Source organism: Cnephaeus nilssonii, assembly GCF_951640355.1.
Source record: "Cnephaeus nilssonii genome assembly, chromosome: 13".
Taxonomy (NCBI): Eukaryota; Metazoa; Chordata; class Mammalia; order Chiroptera; family Vespertilionidae; genus Cnephaeus; species Cnephaeus nilssonii.
This window is the reverse complement of record NC_137084.1, coordinates 81,628,213-81,647,079: the sequence shown is the minus strand read 5'-3', so window position 1 is coordinate 81,647,079 and position 18,867 is coordinate 81,628,213. Positions and strand designations below refer to the sequence as shown.

Genomic DNA, 18,867 nt, shown 5'->3' with positions numbered 1-18,867 from the left:
TGCCCGTGGACACAGACAATGGGGTGGGGAGGGCCGGGGGGGGGGGATGGGAGTGGCGGGAAGAGGCTAATGGGGGGAAAGGAGGACCTGTGTGATACTTTCAACAGAAAAGATTAAAAAAACAAACAAGCAAATAAAAGTTCTCCAGCTGCTAATGCATTTCCCAAGCGTCTCCTGGTGCCCCTGCTGCTCTAGAGGCGAGCCTGAGGCTGGGGAGCAAAGCAGACAGCGGGGAGTCTAGGCTCTGAGAGCTGCCCGCTGCGGCCTGCGCCACGTGGGGCCCGCTTCTTCCTCTGTGAGGCGTGTGGGCTTCCCAAGAAGTGGCTCTGAGAACTGGTGAGCAGCGTGGCAGCAGGGCGGTGGGGGCAGACGGAACGGGCGCCTTCTCCTGTCCCAGGATCTAAAGGTAGCCAGGGAGGCCCTGGCCAGTTTGCTCAGCGGTTAGAGCGCCGGCCCGCTGCCCGAAGGGTCTGGTCTGTTTTGATTGCTAGTCAAGGGCACACACCTGGGTTGTAGGGCCAGACAGGGGCAAGTGCAGGAGGCAGCCAGTTGATATGAGAAATACAATGGAAAAAGTGTCTTCTGGTGAGGGTCAACAAGAAAACAAACCAAAGAAACAAAACAAAGACACCAGGGAGCTCTGTCTCCTCTCCCTCCCTCACAGGGCAGGTCACTGTCCTTCCCTTTTGGCTCAGCTCCTGTCTCACCTCCCCGGCTGCTCTGAGAAACATGACCCCGTGTAAAAATAGTGGCAGCGTGGATGCCCGGCCTGTGGATCCCGCGTCCGAGGCTGCCGGGAAAGGAGAGGGTGAGTGTGCAACCTGGGGAGGGAGAGGCTGAGCCTTTTGGGGCCACAGACTCTGAGGACCTAGGAGCTGCAATGGACTGTAGACCCACCCGGTACCCAGCACGCCGCCAGCACCTTTCATGCAATAGTATCTCGGCCAGGCTCCAGAGCCAGGATGTGTGCGTGACCTGGGCAAGTGTACAAAAGGAAATGACATATATGTCTAAATATAAATGAAAATATCAAAGTGTTAAAATTTAGCCCTAGCCAGTTTACTCAGTGGATAGAGCATTGGCCAGCAGATAGAGCGGACAGAGCATCGTCCCGTGGACTAAAGGGTCCTGGGTTTGATTATGGTCAAGGGCAGGTACCTTGGTTGCAGGCTCCATCCCTGGCCCTGGTTGGGGTGCATGCAGGAGGCCACCGATAGATAATGTCTCTCTTTGTCCCTCCCCCTTGCTTCCACTCTCTCTAAAAATCAATGGAAAAATATCCCTGGGTGAGGATTAACAACAACAAAAAAGTGTTAACATTCACCTATCCCCCCTCCCCCCTTTGATTAAGGTTCCTTGGCCTTAATTTTAAGACCAGGTCCCAAATCCATGGCCCACTCTTCTCTGGTCCCGAGGGCAAGGCTCTCGAGCATCCTGGGAACGCTGCCCCTGCATGTGGAGTTCCATCAGCTCCCAGTGCCTGCAGACAGCCGCCCTCGCCTGCCTGCGGGTGCACACCTGCGGGCCAGCCCCTGAGAGGGTACTGCATGGTCTAGAAAGGAGGTGCATGGGCCACCCCCCTCCTGTCCCATGAGCCCCTTTCCAGTGGGGAAGAGTCTGGCCCCCTTACCCAGGAGCCCTGGGTGGAGGCCCCTGTTGCCCAGAGCTAAGGGTGCCATTGCTCTTAACAATCCAGGAGGTAAACATCTTTCTTTTCGCCATTTACAGACGAGGCTTCTGCAGAAGTTGCATAACGTGCTCAAGGTCACAGCTCAGTGCCGGAGCTGGGATTTGAGTCCCCGGTGCCTGGCTCCAGAGCCACTATGTGGGGGGCAGCCCCACCAGAGACAGCGCATCTCAAAAACAAACACACTCAGGCCCGGCTGGCGCGGCTCCAGGATTGAGCATCGACCTCTGAACCAGGAGGTCACAGTTGATTCCTGGTCAGGGCACATGCCTGGGGTTGCTGGCTGGATCCCCAGTGTGGGGTGTGCAGGAGGCAACCGATCCATGATTCTCTCTCATCATGGTTGTTTCTATCTCCCTCTCCCTCTCTGTTCCTCTCTGAAATGAATAAAAATATTAAAAACAAACACACACACACAAATACACACCCAGCATTTCCCATACAGCCCCAGGGGTCCCCTGAAGCGCCCGGGGACAACGTTAAGAAGGTGGCGGTGGTGCTGTAGCGGGGATTGGACCATGAAGTGGGAGCTGGTCCCCAAGTCTGTACCAGTTTCCAGAGAAGAAGGGAGAGTGGGAGGCAGCCAGGCTCTGCCTGGAGGGAGGAGGCTTGGTGGTTGTGGGGGAGGCTCTCAGACATTAGCTACAAACTCCCCCAGAGCCCTCCTCCCCTGAACTCACACCGCCCGGAGAAAGGCCTGCTGGTGGGCAGTCTCACCCCACCCTCTGACCTGGCGCACCCCCAAACCGGGAGTCCAAAGGAGAGGCCGGAGCCTTCCTGGTTCTGAAGGAGGGGGAAGCCTTGGAGGGGTGAGGGCGGAGCCTGAGGGAGGCCTCCCACGAGGGAAAAGGAGGTAGGGGTGCCCGGGGCTGGGGGTGGGCGGCAGGGGGTGGTGGTGGAACCGAGCGGGGATCAGGACGTGGGGCCCGGGTCCCTGACCAGGAGCCCCATCATTTCCGCGGACTCTGTGAAGACATGGGAGTGGGGGTGGGGGGCAGTCAGTGCGCAATGGAAGCTCCGCTCCTGGAGCCAGGCACGCGGTTCCCCTGGCGCCCAGGGCAAGCCCGCACACGCCCACCCTGCGGGATGCCAGCTGCGGTCACCCGGCGGCCCCTCGCAGCCCGGAGGGGAGCCGCTGCCCCACCCGCGTTCCCCACGGCGCCGCACACACAGCCGCCCAACTCCGCAAAGCTCCATGCTACTCCCCCAAACTCTCCTCACAGCCGGCAGCTCAGCTTAAGGAAGATGCGGGGAGTGCCCGCGACCCCGCAGTGCCCGCCGCAGCCGCCAGGCCCGAGCTGGAGGGGGCCCGCCTGCTCCCCGCGCTCCGGGACCGCCAGGGGCGCGGGGGCAGGTGCGCAGCGGGCGGGCGGCCTGGGCTCCGCGGCGCCTCCTCCTGCGGCTGGAGCGCTTCCAGGGCCGGGCACAGCGACGCGGCCTCCGCGCTCGCCCCGCGGTCCTCCCGCTCCTCCTCCCCGCTCCGCGCACCCCTCCTCCCCCCTCGCCCTCGGCCGCCTCTCCCGCAGCCGGCTCCTCCTCCGCGCTGTCCCCGCTAACTTTCCCAGTCCTGCGGGCGCACCGCGCTCCCGGCAGGCGGGGCACTGCAGACCGCGGGCCGCCGGCTCGCTGCGCCCTGGGTCCCGTCCCCGCGCCCCAGGCGCGCTCCGCAGAGACCAGCGCCATGCCCGGGGCCGGGGGCCGCGGCGCAGCCCCGGCGAGATGGCTGGGCGCTGGGATTTTGGGTAAGGCAGCCCCAGCTAGTTCTCCAGCCTCCCCCGCCCCCTTTCCCATAGGCGGGGACACTTGGAAAAGCGGAGCCTGGGATGGGGTGTGTGCGGCGCAGAGCGAGCCCGCGGCTTCCGGCGTCCTGCGGAGCGCCCTGGGGCTGCCCCCCCCCCCCCCCCCAGGCCGCCTCGCAATGAGTTAGTTCTGTGCTGTCTTTGGCGTCTTCTTTGGAGCTGAATCTTGGGGCTGCAGTGCGGTCTCCCGGGGTGCAGGGGGGCGATCGGGTGTAGGAATGCCGGGTGGTTTGCACGTGTTGTGGCTGGGATGGCGGTTTCTACCCTTGCCTGGGGCTGTGTGCAACTTGAAAGCTTGTTACTCAGGCCTCAGACTTACACCATGGGGGGCCTCCCCCCTCCTGGCCCTTTTTCCATTTGGCTCCTCTGCCCTCTACCTCCCCCAGCCCCCCCCCCCCCCCCACTTCCCTGCAGCTTCACACTTGGTCTGGACGGGGTTGCAGGGACTTGGAGGGTCCACCAAGCCCCCTTTGGGAAGGGACTCCCCAGGGAGGCCCGAGTAGCTGTCCTGCTCTGCATTCCTGGGAGGGGACCGTGCCGAGGACAGCGGGGCAGCGTGTTGAGATCCGTGACAGCACATGAGTGCTGATGTCAAACCGGAGAGATGAGGGAAGGGTCTTTATTAGTCCGGAATGGAAGTCCACGAACCAGATGGGTTTCCGTGTAAGCCGACTCCGGCTCCGGCACTGCAGCCCTTCTTGTTTATGTTGGTCAGAGCTGGCAGCTGCCCCGCTGGCGTGGGCACGTGATGGAGGCAGTTGTGCTGAGGACAGAGGTGGAGGCCTTGGGGGCAGTGCGGCGCCGCTTCTGCAGACGGAGATGCTGGCGCTGCCCGTGGGCTCCGTGGTGGAGGGGGCAGTGTTTCCTCAGGAGCCACGGATTTAGTGACACCCCAGCGCCGGACGGGTCAACACCGGCGTTTCCCCTGGCACCTTCGGCGCCGCTGCATGCTGGGCTCACGGCGACCCCGATGAAACGGACCTCGGGGAGGCCGAGGTCTCCTGGGCCCCCCCAGGGGGTGGCACAGCGCCCCTCCACACCAGCTCCCCTCCTCTCCTCTCTGACCTGCCCAGGCTCCCACCGTGACCACCGCAGAGGGTCAGGGATTCCTGGGGAGTTCTAACCCATGGCCACGAAACCCTTGTCTACACCTCCTGCTGCTGGGTCCTGGGCTGCTCCAGTGTTCACAGACCCCGTTTTCTGTGGGAACCCACCGCACACTGAATGTGTGCACGCACGTGTGTGCACACGCGTGTGTGCGCATGTGTGTGTATATGTGTGTGTGCATGTGTGTGCGCATGTGTGTGTGTGCATGTGTGTGAGAGAGATTGTGGGCACGGCACTCTTCTCCAGATGGCAGCCTCCTCTGAGGACTGTGCGCGAGGGCAGGGCAGGGCAGGGCCCACAGGAGAGGCTTGGAGGAGGCCCTGATCTACCCTCCGGGGTCCAGGAGGAGGCAGTGATGTGAAGGTGGGCGGCCAGCAGGCTCCAGAACTGGCCCCAGCCCGGCCCCAGCCATCGCCCTGAGCTTGGGGCACAGATGCCATCCTTGCTCTCAGCCCCGGGGGAGATGTGGAGACAGGGACGCAGGCACAGAGCTCCCCTAAGGACGAGGAACCACAGGGGGCAGGGGACCTCCCACCTCGCATGGCCCAGGCCACGGGGCCGGAGCAGGTCTCTCCGCTCCGTCATAGTCGCTTACCCCCCAGTTAATCAAAGCCTGTGAGGGAAGGTCAGCAGGGGTGTGCTGATGAGTTAAGGAATGAGAAGCTCAGGCCCTGGCCGGTGTGGCTCCGTGGATAGAGCACCGGCCTGCGGACCGAAGGGTCGTGGGTTCGATTCTGGTCAAGGGCATGTGCCTCGATTGCAGTCTCCTCCCTGGCCTGGGTCATGGTCAGAGCGAGTGCAGGAGGCAACCAATCAATGTGTCTCTCTCACTTTGATGTTTCTCTTTCTCTCTCTCTTCCACTCTTTCTAAAAATCAATGGAAAAATATCCTCGGGTGAGGATTAAAAAAAAAAAAAAAAGGAGGAAGAAGCTCTGGGGCCTGGGGATGGGGGATAGAGTCTGGGGGTGGGGGTGCAGACTGTGGGGCCTGGGGATGGGGGATAGAGTCTGGGGGTGGGGTGCAGACTGTGGGGCCTGGGGATGGGGGATAGAGTCTGGGGGTGGGGTGCAGACTGTGGGGCCTGGGGAAGGAGCAGGACTGCCCCTCCAGCCCCTCTCCCCATATCAAACTCACTTTCCCAGAGGGAGACTCGGGTGACTAGGGTTGTCTGACCGCACTCCTTTGTCCTAACCGAGAGGTCGTTTCTGAGGCTGCAGTATGGCAATGAGGCTATGGGGGGCCAGCCCTGTCTTAGGCACGTAGCTGGTAATATCTGGCCTGCACCTCCCTTGTTTCCTGAGCTGCTTGATTGCTGTGCTCTGTGTTATGATCACCGTTAGGGTGAGGTGCTGTATCGCACAGCCCCCTCCCCTCGCTGCGTGTTTATTGGGGCTTGTTTCATGAGAGAACAGTTAACCGGAGGGTGCTCCACCCCCTCGGCGGCGGGGAGAGGAGACGAAGTTTGTGGGAGGAGAAGAAGGGGGCATGGAGGGAGCCCCAGGCTTGAATGTGGAACCAGGTTAGTTCTTTTTCTGGAGGTGCAGGCCTGTGGGGCATCCCAAACCCTTATGGCGGCCCCCCTCCCGGCGGGGTCAGACTGACACGCAGAGCCGGCACAGATTCAGCCACTGTGCCCTGTGGCTGCGGGTAGAGGGAGCGCTGTGAGCCCTGAGCTGGCCCTGCCAACACACCTTCTGGGGCTGCAAGGGGAGGGCTGGGACTTGTTTGCAAAGCTGGTTTGTTGAGCACCGGGATGTCTCCGGGGCCAGCTCCTACTGCAAAGCTCCAGGGGCGGGCCGGAAGCAGGCCTGTTGCCCAGGGAGAGAGAGCTGAACTCTTTCCTAGTCCCAGGGCCCAGGGGCCTTGCCTGGCCCAGCTCTGCCTCCCACAGCCCCCGGGGCCTGCACCCCAGGAGGAGTCTCATCCTGCTTCCTGCCTCCCAGCTCTGGCTTCAAGCTTCCTGACTCCCCGGGCCAGAGTGGGTCCGCGTCCCTAGGAAAGCCAGCTTCTGCAGCCCGTGGAGCGGACTCAGAGTGGGTGCACGCTGCCCCCCTTTCTCCCCTCCGCACCGGGTGGGGTGGCGGGCTTGGGTGGGGCACTGGCCTTGTCGAGATTCCTGCTCCGGTGAATGCTTGGTACCAGCATTTGCATGTCCAGACACTTTCACTTTAAGAAAACCTGGGAGTCCTGAGTCAGTCCTCGGACGGACAGAAGTGCGGCGCCTGGAGGAAGAGGGGATGGGCCCGCAGACCTCAGGGCAGGCTGCGGACAGCGGGTCCCAGCGGGTCCCCCGAGGGCCGCTCAGTGAGCAAAGGCACAGCGCGGGCTCAGGGCTGGATCCCCCGCGTGCAAGAGGAGACTGCTCATCTGTTCCCCGGCCCAGAAACATGCCCCCCCCTCCCACACACACCTGCTCCCCGCGAAGTCCTAGAGCGAGGGCTGGGACAAGCCAAGGAAGCCTTTACCTCTTCACGCGGGGAAATAGCCGGACGCGTGGAAATAGCTGCCGCCAAGAGGGGGGCAGGGGAGGGTGAAACCGTGTGCGATGCCTGGACACGTCTCGGCCACATGGGTCATTAGGTGGGGGCGCCTGGTCGACCCAGGCCTGCCCCGTCCTCCTTCCAGCCACCACCCTCCTCCCTGCAGGGCCCGCGTGGAGGGACTGAGGCGGAGCCCTTGTGTCCTGTGACCTGTGTTGGCTTTAGCCCCTGGCGGGGGGGCAGGAAAGACAGCCCCCTGGCTGGGGCTGTGCACCTGCTGTGGCGCCCCATGTGCTCAAGCTCAGCAGGCAGCCTGGGCCTGCCCGTCCTCTCCCGGCTGGGTCACCCGCTGAGCACTGGGGGTGGGGGGTCTCTAGTGGCTCCACCCTGCCTCTGCTCCCTGCTCCCCAGCACGGCCTCCCAGGGGACCGCAGACCGGGCTGGGAGTCCCTGTGCCCAGGCCCCAGGTGGACCCCACTGGCAGAACTTCCCAGGCTGAGAGGGGTGCGGGGCGGGGGGCGGGGCAGTGTTGGGGAGATGAAGGCCAGGCTGGTTGGCCCACCTCTCGGGCGCCTTAACGTGGGCGGGCTCTGGACTTGGGGAACCCCGTCTCTGGCTGTCCTGTGTCCCCTCCAGGTCCAGGGGAGTGGCACTGCCTCGCGTTGGGCGTCGGGGAGCTCAGTGTGAGCTAAGCCATCCGCACAGGCGCCCTCTGAGCAGGAGGAAATGTGCACCCCGGGGCCGGGCCCCAAGGGAACAGTTTTGTCCACGTCCGGACTCTTCTTTCTCTGCCTCCGTCCACGTAAGGCAGCCGGACTCAGCTCGCCTTGCACGTGCTCCCGGAGGTGCCGTCCTGGCGGGGCCAGGGAGGGGTCTGGCCCGAGGTGGGTTCCCCTTGTCCCCAGGAGCACAGTCCCCAGGCAGGGGTGCCAGTGAGCTCGGAAGCTGGCGCTGCTGCCCCTGGGAGCGTGGCCTTGGGTCCTGCAGGAAGCAGGTGCTGGGTGCGAGGTGGGTGCTGGGTGGGGTGTGGGGTGTGGGGTGGGGGCTGGGTGCGGGGTGGGGTGCAGGGTGTGAGGTGGGTGCAGGGTGCTGGGTGGGGTGCTGGGTGCGGGGTGGGTGCGGGGTGCTGGGTGTGGGGTGGTGCTGGGTGGGTGTGGGATGGGTGCGGGGTGTGGGTGAGGGATGGGTGCGGGGTGTGGGGTGGGGGCTGGGTGCAGGGTGGGTGGGGGCTGGGTGCGGGGTGTGAGGTGGGGTGTGGGGTGTGGGGTGGGGTGCTGGGTGCGGGGTGGGTGTGGGATGGGTGCGGGGTGTGAGGTGGGGTGCGGGGTGTGGGGTGGGGTGCGGGGTGTGGGTGTGGGATGGGTGCGGGGTGTGAGGTGGGGTGCGGAGTGTGGGGTGGGGTGCTGGGTGCGGGTGGGTGTGGGATGGGTGCGGGGTGTGAGGTGGGGTGTGGGGTATGGGGTGGGGTGCTGGGTGTGGGTGGGTGTGGGATGGGTGCATGGTGTGGGTGAGGGATGGGTGCGGGGTGTGGGGTGGGGGCTGGGTGTGGGATGGGTGTGGGGTGTGAGGTGGGGTGCGAGGTGTGGGGTGGGATGCTGGGTGCAGGGTGAGTGGGGGCTGGGTGCAGGGTGGGTGGGGGCTGGGTGTGGGATGGGTGCGGGGTGTGAGGTGGAGTGCGGGGTGCGGGGTGTGAGGTGGGGTGCGGGGTGCGGGGGCAGAGGTTCAAAGAAACCAGGAGCGCTAGCCGGACAGCATCATGCTCCTGGGGAGGCGCCCGCTGCGAGGGCGAGCAGACCTGCGCCTGCACCCCGCTCCTTCTCGGGGCGGGCGGCCTTGCGCCCCTCGGAGCGGCGTCTTGGTTTTGTACACGGGGTACTGACTGGGGTCAGGGAGGGTAAGTGAGACGTTGCTTGTAGAATGCCCGCCCTGTCCTGTCGTACGCTCAGGCTCCCGTTTCTGGTGTGGCCCGCAGCTGGCCCTCGGAGCCGCGCTTGCATCGCCTGCAGGAGGAGAACAGCGATGCCTCGGTTGGGGCGTTGTGATGAGAGCGGGGCTCTATGCACACACACCCCCCCCCCGCCAGAGCGGGGGCTCTCGGAGCCCCTGGGCCCGGCGACCCCGGGGCAGAGCAGCACAGCTCTCCAGGCTCCAGCCTCCGCCCCGGAACCAGGACCCGCAGACGCTCAGGCGAGGGGTCATTGAATAACCTCTCGGGCCCTGGCGGCTGTGGCTCAGTGGATAGAGCGTCGGCTTGAGGACCAAAGGGTCCCGGGTTCGATTCCGGTCAAGGGCAGGTACCTCGGTTGCAGGCTCCTCCCCGGCCTGGGCCCTGGTCAGGGCTCGTGCAGGAGGCAACCCATCAGTGTGTCTCTCTCACATCGACGTTTCTCTCTGTCTCTCCCTCTCTCTTCCGCTCTCCCTGAAACCAATGGGAAAATGTCCTCGGGTGAGGATTAACCAAAAGAAAAGCAGAAAAGGAAACCTCTCGTCACTAACTGGAGCCCTGGCGGGCAGGCCCTGCTCTTTCAAAACGTGAGGCAGGCTTGTCGTGCTATCTCTTGGGGACCCGAGCAGATCACCTGACCGCCCTATGGGGCGGCTACAGCCGGCGCGCATCACATGGGTGTGAGCGTCAGAGTGCCTGGCACCTAGTACGTGCTCAGCACATACGTGCAGCGGGTCCTCGCGTCATGTCAGGCGGTCAGTGCTGTTTGGAGAGGCCGTGGGAACGGACCCTGGTGTCCATCCGCTGACGTGTGCACGGGCTTGCTCTGGGCTGCGCCTGCAGGGCTGGGAGGCGGCCTGGGCTGAGAGGGCCTCCTTCGGCCCAGCCACTGAACCGGTGGGCTCAGCCAAGTCTCCTCCCGTCTGGGCCTTGGCGGTTCTGTCTCTGCAGTGAAGCAGTGGGATTAACGCATCTGTCCTGGTCCTTCAGCTTTGACATTCGTGGGGACCCAGGCTGGAGGTCCGAGTGGCTGAGGGGAGCAGCGTCTGGGAGGACGTGCCGGGGAGACTGGGACAGGCGGCTGTGCTCAGCTGCCCACGAGACCTGAGTCTGACCCCTGGAGGTCGCGAGGCTCTGGGTGGGGCACGTGGCTCCTCTGAGCCTCCGTTTCGCACCTGTGAGCTGTGATTCTAGCACCCAGCTTGTGGGGATGAGGCGAGAATGCCATGAGATTGCTCACGCGCACACTGAGCGAGGATCGGGGTCCAGGACAGAGCGTGCTCTCGGGGTCACTGGGAGCCTGAGGAGGCCCCTCTGAGTCCTCACCCTCCTGACTCCAAGGACCATCTGATCTGGGGGCCCGGATGGGTGGCCTCCAGTGCCAACCCCTCCTCCCCACCTCCATGCACAGTGGGGTTTCCTCAAGGACTTTGCACGGTAGCAGGAGGGCCGGTCCCCTTGCCCCAAGGCCGGGGTGGGATGGATGCGCTGGTAAGTGGGTGTGGAGGTGGAGGGGACAGAGTGGGGCTGGGGGGTTGGGGGCGGGACGGGCTACTCAGGAGAGGACAGAGGCCAGCGCCGCGGCACACCATCCCTCTTGCGAGATCCCGACGGTCTGCTGGTCCAGATTCTGCCCGCCCAGCGCTCAGCCCCCACTCTCCCTGCAGCCGGGGACCACCGTTCCCACGCCCACCCCGCTCCCTCCTGGCCCTGGGGGCTCCGGGCTCCGGTGGGACAGGGCCCGGGACTGGACTGCATTTTCCATTCTTTGCCGCAGGGATGGAAACAGAGGCGGCTGTTCTGGGGGAAATCTGCGGCACGTGGGGCGGGCGGGGGCAGGAGGGCGGGGGCAGGGACGGTGCCCAGGGCACAGCAGGTTCAGGCTCAGCACCTGGCAGGGGCCGCCTTTTCTTGGGTTGGGGTGACCCCTAGTGGTCACTCAGAATGCCACCAGGGCTGTAAGTGGTCCCGCCTTCAATCCGGCCCAGGCAAGGGAGTGGAACGGAGAACGAAGGCTGGTGGCCCAGGTAGTGTCCACGGAAGCCAAGAGAACCATCTTCCTGAAGTTCACGCCGAGGGTGACTGCACCCTGCCTGGCCGAGCCACCCCCTTCCCGGCCCCTTCCTGAGCTCCAGCCTGGAGGGCTTTGATTTGTTTATTTTTTAAATATATTTTTATTGATTGCAGAGGGAAAGGGAGAGGAGAGGGAGAGAGGGGGAGAGAGAGACATCAGTGATGAGAGAGAATCATGGATGGGCTGACTCCTGCACGCCCACACTGGGGATCGAGCCCTGACCTCCTGGTTCATAGGTCAATGCTCATCTGAGCCACGAGGGCTTTGATTAAGGGAGTGGTGCCCCACACAGGTCTCTTCCTGCTGCCCGCGACCCTGGCGCTGGAGGTGTCCGTGGGGAAGGCCGCCACCATCTACGCCGTCAACGGCACGGAGGTCCTGCTGCCCTGCACCTTCTCCAGCTGCTTCGGCTTCCACAACCTGGCCTTCTCCTGGTCCTACAACAGCAGTGACGCCTTCCGGGTCGTAAGTAGCAGGGGTGGGGGGAGCGGAGGGGACGGGCCAGGGCAGACCGCCTCCCGCCTGTCGCTCAGCCCGGCCCCCATCCCAGACTCCGGGCCTTGGAGACTGGCCCCGGTGAGGGCCCCATCCCTGGCTTCTCCTGTGCTCTTTGCAGAGTCCGCCTAGAAGCGCCCACCACGGGGAGGGATGCTTACATGGTGCCGCCGGGGTGGGGCTGTTGGGATTCTTGCTGGAGTCTCCTGTGTGGTCGGAAGGGACACCTGACACGGGACTGGCTTGTGCAGAGAGGAATGGTTAATTTCTAAAGCAGGAGGAGCAGGGCCTTGGGGAGGCGTGGAGAGAGGGAACGAGGAGCCTCCAAACAGGAGAAGGGGCTTGGAAAGTGGGGAGAGGAGCCGAGAAGACGGGGAGACCTGTAGGAGCGCCCCAGGGCTGGCGGGGGGGGGCGTCAGCAACAGGGGTTACTGAGGACTCCCCTGAAATCTCGCGGGGACCAGAAAGACGAACCAGGGGATCATGGGTGGCTGACTCCACATAATTAAGTGCTGAACGTGGACTGGGGGCAGGGCTGTGGGGTCTCCACGGAGGGCCACCGTTCAGAGGGACAGAGGGCGCATGCCAGCAAACCTGGGGGCGGCGTTGTGCTGCATCCCAGGGAGCCCAGGGCTTTAGGCTGAAGTCAGGCCAGAGGGTTAGGGCAGAGCGGTGGCTGCTGGAGGGAGAGCGGGCGGCAGGGAGCACTCGGGCCACAGGCCGGAGGGCGTGAGGCGGGCGGGACTCAGGGAGGTGGGGTGATGTCCCGACACGCGAGGACCCCGACTCTTCTCACCTCCTCTCCCCACCGGCCTTGCAGCTCATCAGCGGGACCGTGAAGAACGAGAAGGCGGACCCCAGGCTGCAGCTGAAGAGCGATGACCGCATCACGCTGGAGGGCTCCACCAAGGAGAAGAAGAACAACCTGTCCATCCTGCTGCGCGACCTGGACTTCGGCGACACCGGCCGGTACACCTGCCACGTGCGGAACCCCAAGGAGAAGGACCTGCAGCACCAGGCCACCATCTTCCTCCAAGTGGTCGATAAGCGTACGCCGCGGGCCGGGCGGGCGCGGAGGGGGGCGGGCACCCCACACAGCGTTCTAGTGACTGGGACCCGGGCCACATGCTGTTCTGAGCCTGGACTCAGTCCTGGGGGCAGGACTGTCTGTGGCGTCCCCTCTTCCTCTCTGGAGGTCACCCCCTCTGTGCCCAGCCTGTCCCGAGGGCGGGGGGGGGGGCACTGCTGAGGGCCAGGCCCTGAGCCAGGCGCCGGCACGTGGCTCCGCTCCTCACGCTCCTCACGCTCCTCACGCTGATGGGCTCTTCATCCGGACAGACCCGTGCGTCCACCTGCCCACACAGACCCCTCGAGCCCCTGCTGTGTGGCAGGCGCTGCTCTGCGCGTGAGGAGGGAGCATGCACCAGATAGACACGTTCTCTTTTTATTTGTATACTTACGTATTCTTTTCTTAAAATATACTTTTATTGATTTTAGAGAGGAAGGGAGTGGGAGAGAGAGATAGAAACATCGATGATGAGAGAGAATCATTGACTGGCTGCCTCCTGCACCCCCCCGCCCCCCCACTGGGGATTGAGCCTGCAACCCGGGCATGTGCCCTGACCGGGAGCTGAACCCGGGACTCTTCAGACCACAGGTCGACGCTCTATCCACTGAGCCACACCGGCCAGGGCAAGGCAGACAAATTCTTACCCATAGGGAGAATTGGGGGAGACAAAATAAAGAAGGAAATCCTATCGTATCAGAGAGCAGGGTTAGTGTATGGGAGGAAGGAGCGTGGGCGGGAAGCAGGTGGCGCCTGCAGGGTCGCTAGGGGGGCGGAGGGCGCGGGCATCAGGAGGAAGAGGAGGCTGTGAGGAGGGCTTTGGGAGGAGGGTCCGGGCATTGGCAGCTGCGCGTGCAAAGCCCTGAGCTGGAGTGAGGATGAGTCAGATGAGGCCGGACTCTGGGGGGCTGTGTAAGGGGGGAGCGGGGCTTGAGGAGCGGAGGGGTCAAACGGAGCAGCTGGAGAGATGGGCGAGGCTGTGGGTGGGCAGAGTTCACTCTCCGGAGGAGAAACGGGCGAGGGGGTTCCGGGGCCTGCTCCGGGCCACCAGCCCGGGAGGGAGCTGCCACCTGCGGTTAGCAGCCGCGGGACTCCCCAGTCCCCCCCACAGGAGACACCGGGACCCGAACTTTCTCTGCTCAGGGGAAAGCCCTAGAGAGAGGCCGCGCTTCTCACGTGGCTCGGGGGCCTGACTCTCCATTCTTCAGAACCCGGGCCTGGGGAGACGTGTGTGGGAGGGGGCGGGGACCTGGGGCTCCTTTGAGTGGCCCCCACATTCCAGTTCTCTGCTCCAGCCCTAAGGCTTGGCCCTGGGGGCGGGGGTGGGGGCCCAGGTGGACAGCCCAGATACGGGGGTCGGAGGCTGAGTCGGCCTTGACCGGCCACCGTGCTCGGCTCGGTGCTCGGCTCCAGGTGACCCCCCTGTACCCCCCCAGTGGAGGAAGTGGACAACACGCTGACGCTCATCATCGTGTCGGTGGTGGGCGGCGTCGTTGGTCTCCTAGTCCTCATCCTGCTGATCAAGAAGCTCGTCACCTTTATCCTCAAGAAGACGCGGGAGAAGAAGTAAGTGGCTTCGTCGCGACGCCTCTCCCTCCTCCCACTCGCCCGTGGGTCCCCTACACCCTGCCCGCACCCTCCGGCCACTGTCATCACCCTAGCTGCCTTCCTCCACCATTCCGCTGGCCCCATGCTGCCTTCCTAGCCCTGCCAGGCGCTCCCTCTCCCCACCAACAGCTCCCCCTCCCCAACAACCGCTTTCCCTCCCCACTAACCGCTCCCCCTCCCCACCAACCGCTCCCCCTCCAAACCAACCGCTCCCCTCCCCACCAACCGCTCCCCTCCCCACCAACCGCTCCCCCTCCCCACCAACCGCTCCCCCTCCCCACCAACCGCTCCCCTCCCCACCAACCGCTCCCCCTCCCCACCAACCGCTCCCCCTCCCCACCAACCGCTCCCCCGCCCCACTAACCGCTCCCCTGCCCCACCAACCGCTCCCCCTCCCCACCAACCGCTCCCCTCCCCACCAACCGCTCCCCTGCCCCACCAACCGCTCCCCCTCCCCACCAACCGCTCCCCCTCCCCACCAACCGCTCCCCTCCCCACTAACCGCTCCCCCTCCCCACTAACCGCTCCCCCTCCCCACCAACCGCTCCCCCTCCCCACTAACCGCTCCCCCTCCCCACCAACCGCTCCCCTCCCCACCAACCGCTCCCCCTCCCTACCCTAACCCTCCCCCTCCCCACTAACCGCTCCCCTCCCCACCAACCGCTCCCCTCCCCACCAACCGCTCCCCCTCCCTACCCTAACCCTCCCCCTCCCCACTAACCGCTCCCCCTCCCCACCAACCGCTCCCCTCCCCACCAACCGCTCCCCCTCCCTACCCTAACCCTCCCCCTCCCCACTAACCGCTCCCCCTCCCCACCAACCGCTCCCCCTCCCCACCAACCGCTCCCCCGCCCCACTAACCGCTCCCCTGCCCCACCAACCGCTCCCCTCCCCACCAACCGCTCCCCTCCCCACCAACCGCCCCCCCTCCCCACCAACCGCCCCCCCTCCCCACCAACCGCCCCCCCTCCCCACCAACCGCTCCCCCTCCCCACCAACCGCTCCCCCTCCCCACCAACCGCTCCCCCTCCCCACCAACCGCTCCCCTCCCCACTAACCGCTCCCCCTCCCCACCAACCGCTCCCCCTCCCCACTAACCGCTCCCCCTCCCCACTAACCGCTCCCCTCCCCACTAACCGCTCCCCCTCCCCACCAACCGCTCCCCTCCCCACTAACCGCTCCCCCTCCCCACCAACCGCTCCCCCTCCCCACTAACCGCTCCCCCTCCCCACTAACCGCTCCCCTCCCCACCAACCGCTCCCCCTCCCCACCAACCGCTCCCCTCCCCACTAACCGCTCCCCCTCCCCACCAACCGCTCCCCCTCCCCACTAACCGCTCCCCCTCCCCACTAACCGCTCCCCCTCCCCACCAACCGCTCCCCTCCCCACTAACCGCTCCCCCTCCCCACCAACCGCTCCCCCTCCCCACTAACCGCTCCCCCTCCCCACTAACCCCCCCCTCCCCACCGCCAGGAGGTTTCTGTGGCGGCTCCTGAGCGCACTGAGGGCAGGAGTGCAGCCTGTGGGCTCTTCCTCACCCCGCTGTCTTCTGCCCCTCCCGTTAGCCCCCCTCTTCCTACTTGTGTCACCCCAACCTGAGGCTCAGTCAGGGGTTCAGGAAGCCCCTCCCTTTTTAAATCAGAGGAAAGAGCCCAGAAGCTGCCAGGGGAGGACCCCTAGGAGATGGGAGTCTTCCTGTGAAATCTGAAATTCCCTGGCAGGTGAAGAAAGCCAGAGGCAGGTGCTGCCCCTGGAGGCCACACGGGGAGGGGCGTTGTCTGCCCACCTGTTCCTGCCCCAGGGCTCCTGCCCCGGACCCTGCCACCCCCAGGCCAGAGCCTCAGCCGGCCCTTCCTGCTCCTCCCGCTGCTGGGCCTGGGGGGCCCTCGCCCCTCCGCGCACACCGCCCCGCCCTGGGGGCACGGCCTGGGAAGGACCGGGTGCGATTGCCCTCAGCACTGACACCTGGGGACCGGCCTGGCCCGCTGCCTCCTGCATGTGGAGGCGCCTGGTGCTGGCCTCCAAGCCAGGCGCTCCCCAGCTCTTCCTGCAGCCCCCAGAGAAGGCTCCCTGGGCCACCACAGACCACAGACGGGCACAGGGAGCTGGGAGGGGGCTGGGCCTCTGGCTTCTTTAGCTCCCCGAAAGGCCAGGAGAGGGCTGGGCACAGGGCACAAGGACTCCCATCACTGCCCCACCCCCTGCTCCCCTCACAGCACCCTTCCCTCCCCATCACTGCCCCACCCCCTGCTCCCCTCAGAGCCCCTCCCCTCCTCCCATCACTGCTCCCCTCACAGTGCCCTCCCCTCCCCCATCACTGCCCCACCCCCTGCTCCCCTCACAGCGCCCCCCTCCCCCATCACTGCCCCACCCCCAGCTCCCCTCACAGCGCCCTCCCCTCCCCCATCAATGCTCCCCTCACAGCGCCCTCCCCTCCCCCATCAATGCTCCCCTCACAGCGCCCTCCCCTCCCCCATCACTGCTCCCCTCACAGCGCCCTCCCCTCCACCATCAATGCTCCCCTCACAGCGCCCTCCCCTCCACCATCACTGCCCCACCCCCTGATCCCCTCAAGCACCCTTCCCTCCCCATCAATGCTCCCCTCACAGCGCCCTCCCCCTCCCCCATCACTGCTCCCTCACAGCGCCCCTCCCCTCCCCCATCACTGCCCCACCCCCTGCTCCCCTCACAGCACCCTCCCCTCCCCCATCACTGCTCCCTCACAGCACCCTCTCCTCCCCCATCACTGCTCCCTCACAGTGCCCCTCCCCCCATCACTGCTCCCTCACAGCCCCCCTCCCCCATCACTGCTCCCTCACAGCGCCCTCCCCTCCCCCATCACTGCCCCACCCCCTGCTCCCCTCACAGCACCCTCCCCTCCCCCATCACTGCTCCCTCACAGCACCCTCCCCTCCCCCATCACTGCTCCCTCACAGCACCCTCCCCTCCCCCATCACTGCTCCCTCACAGCACCCTCTCCTCCCCCATCACTGCTCCCTCACAGTGCCCTCCCCCCATCACTGCTCCCTCACAGCCCCCCTCCCCCATCACTGCTCCCTCACAGCGCCCTCCCCTCCCCCATCACTGCCCCACCCCCTGCTCCCCTCACAGCACCCTCCCCTCCCCCATCACTGCTCCCTCACAGCGCCCTCCCCTCCCCCATCACTGCTCCCTCACAGCGCCCTCCCCTCCCCCATCACTGCTCCCTCACAGCGCCCTCCCCTCCCCCATCACTGCTCCCTCACAGCGCCCCCCCTCCCCCATCACTGCTCCCTCACAGCACCCTCCCCTCCCCCATCACTGCTCCCTCACAGCGCCCCTCCCCTCCCCCATCACTGCTCCCTCAGAGCGCCCTCCCCTCCCCCATCACTGCTCCCTCACAGCCCCTCCCCTCCCCCATCACTGCTCCCTCACAGCCCCTCCCCTCCCCCATCACTGCTCCCTCACAGCGCCCCTCCCCTCCCCCATCACTGCTCCCTCAGAGCGCCCTCCCCTCCCCCATCACTGCTCCCTCACAGCCCCTCCCCTCCCCCATCACTGCTCCCTCACAGCCCCTCCCCCTCCCCCATCACTGCCCCCTCACAGCCCCTCCCCTCCCCCATCACTGCTCCCTCACAGCCCCTCCCCTCCCCCATCACTGCTCCCTCACAGCCCCTCCCCTCCCCCATCACTGCTCCCTCACAGCCCCTCCCCTCCCCCATCACTGCCCCCTCACAGCGCCCCTCCCCCCCATCACTGCTCCCTCACAGCCCCTCCCCTCCCCCATCACTGCTCCCTCACAGCCCCTCCCCTCCCCCATCACTGCTCCCTCACAGCCCCTCCCCTCCCCCATCACTGCTCCCTCACAGCCCCTCCCCTCCCCCATCACTGCTCCCTCACAGCCCCTCCCCTCCCCCATCACTGCTCCCTCACAGCCCCTCCCCTCCCCCATCACTGCTCCCTCACAGCCCCTCCCCTCCCCCATCACTGCTCCCTCATAGCGCCCCCCTCCCCCATCACTGCCCCCTCACAGCGCCCTCCCCCCTCGCAGGAAGGAGTGCCTGGTCAGCTCCTCGGGGAACGACAACACTGAGAACGGGCTGCAGGGCTCCAAGGCCGAAGAGAAGGCGCCCAGCAAGGTGTGAGCCCTGCGGCCGGCCGGAGCCTGTCTGAGCGCCCCTGGGCAGGGCCTGACGCTGCTGCTTGCCTCAAGCTCTAGTCCCCCCCCGTCCTGTCCCCTCCCCCCCCCCCCCCCAGCCCCGGCTCCCCAGGAGAAGGGGGTTGGGGTTCGGTGGGAGGGTCAGGCGGGTGGGGCCATCCTCACACCTGTGCAGGTGGCTCTCCTCTGCTGCTGTCTTCTCCTGGAGAGCCGGCCTGTGTGGGGAGCTCTAACCCCTCTGGGGCGGGGTGGCCTCAGGGATCCTGGCAGGATCCGGGGGTGGAGGCTGGAGGGGTGCAGGGAGAGGCTTTGATGGGTTCCTGACCCCCCTAACCCCAGCCCCACGCCTGCACCTAGGGCTGGCTGTCCTGCAGGGGTGGGGGTGCCCTGGCCCACCAGCCTGCCCTCTCCGCTGCCGAGGGCTCCTGCAGGGCCGGCCTGCCCCCCTCCCACTGGCTGTCCAGGAG

The 18,867-nt window shown here is 65.8% G+C and overlaps 1 protein-coding gene across 3 annotated transcripts in view; it reads left to right on the top strand.

Moving 5' to 3' along the window:
• Positions 1 to 3,368: 3,368 nt before the first annotated feature.
• The window catches only part of SCN4B (sodium voltage-gated channel beta subunit 4), a gene marked incomplete at both ends in the record, with an annotated part of 18,865 nt that continues 3,366 nt past the window's right edge, over positions 3,369 to 18,867 (top strand). The window contains 5 exons of one of the 3 annotated variants that reach the window (XM_079787774.1): positions 3,369 to 3,429; positions 11,386 to 11,558; positions 12,409 to 12,637; positions 14,091 to 14,220; positions 18,293 to 18,386. In XM_079787774.1, the coding sequence (XP_079643900.1) occupies positions 3,369 to 3,429; positions 11,386 to 11,558; positions 12,409 to 12,637; positions 14,091 to 14,220; positions 18,293 to 18,386 (687 nt within the window). Of the gene's footprint in view, positions 3,430 to 11,385; positions 11,559 to 12,408; positions 12,638 to 14,090; positions 14,221 to 18,292; positions 18,387 to 18,867 lie in introns of those variants that run through there. The other 2 variants (XM_079787775.1, XM_079787776.1) reach the window with 2 other exon arrangements.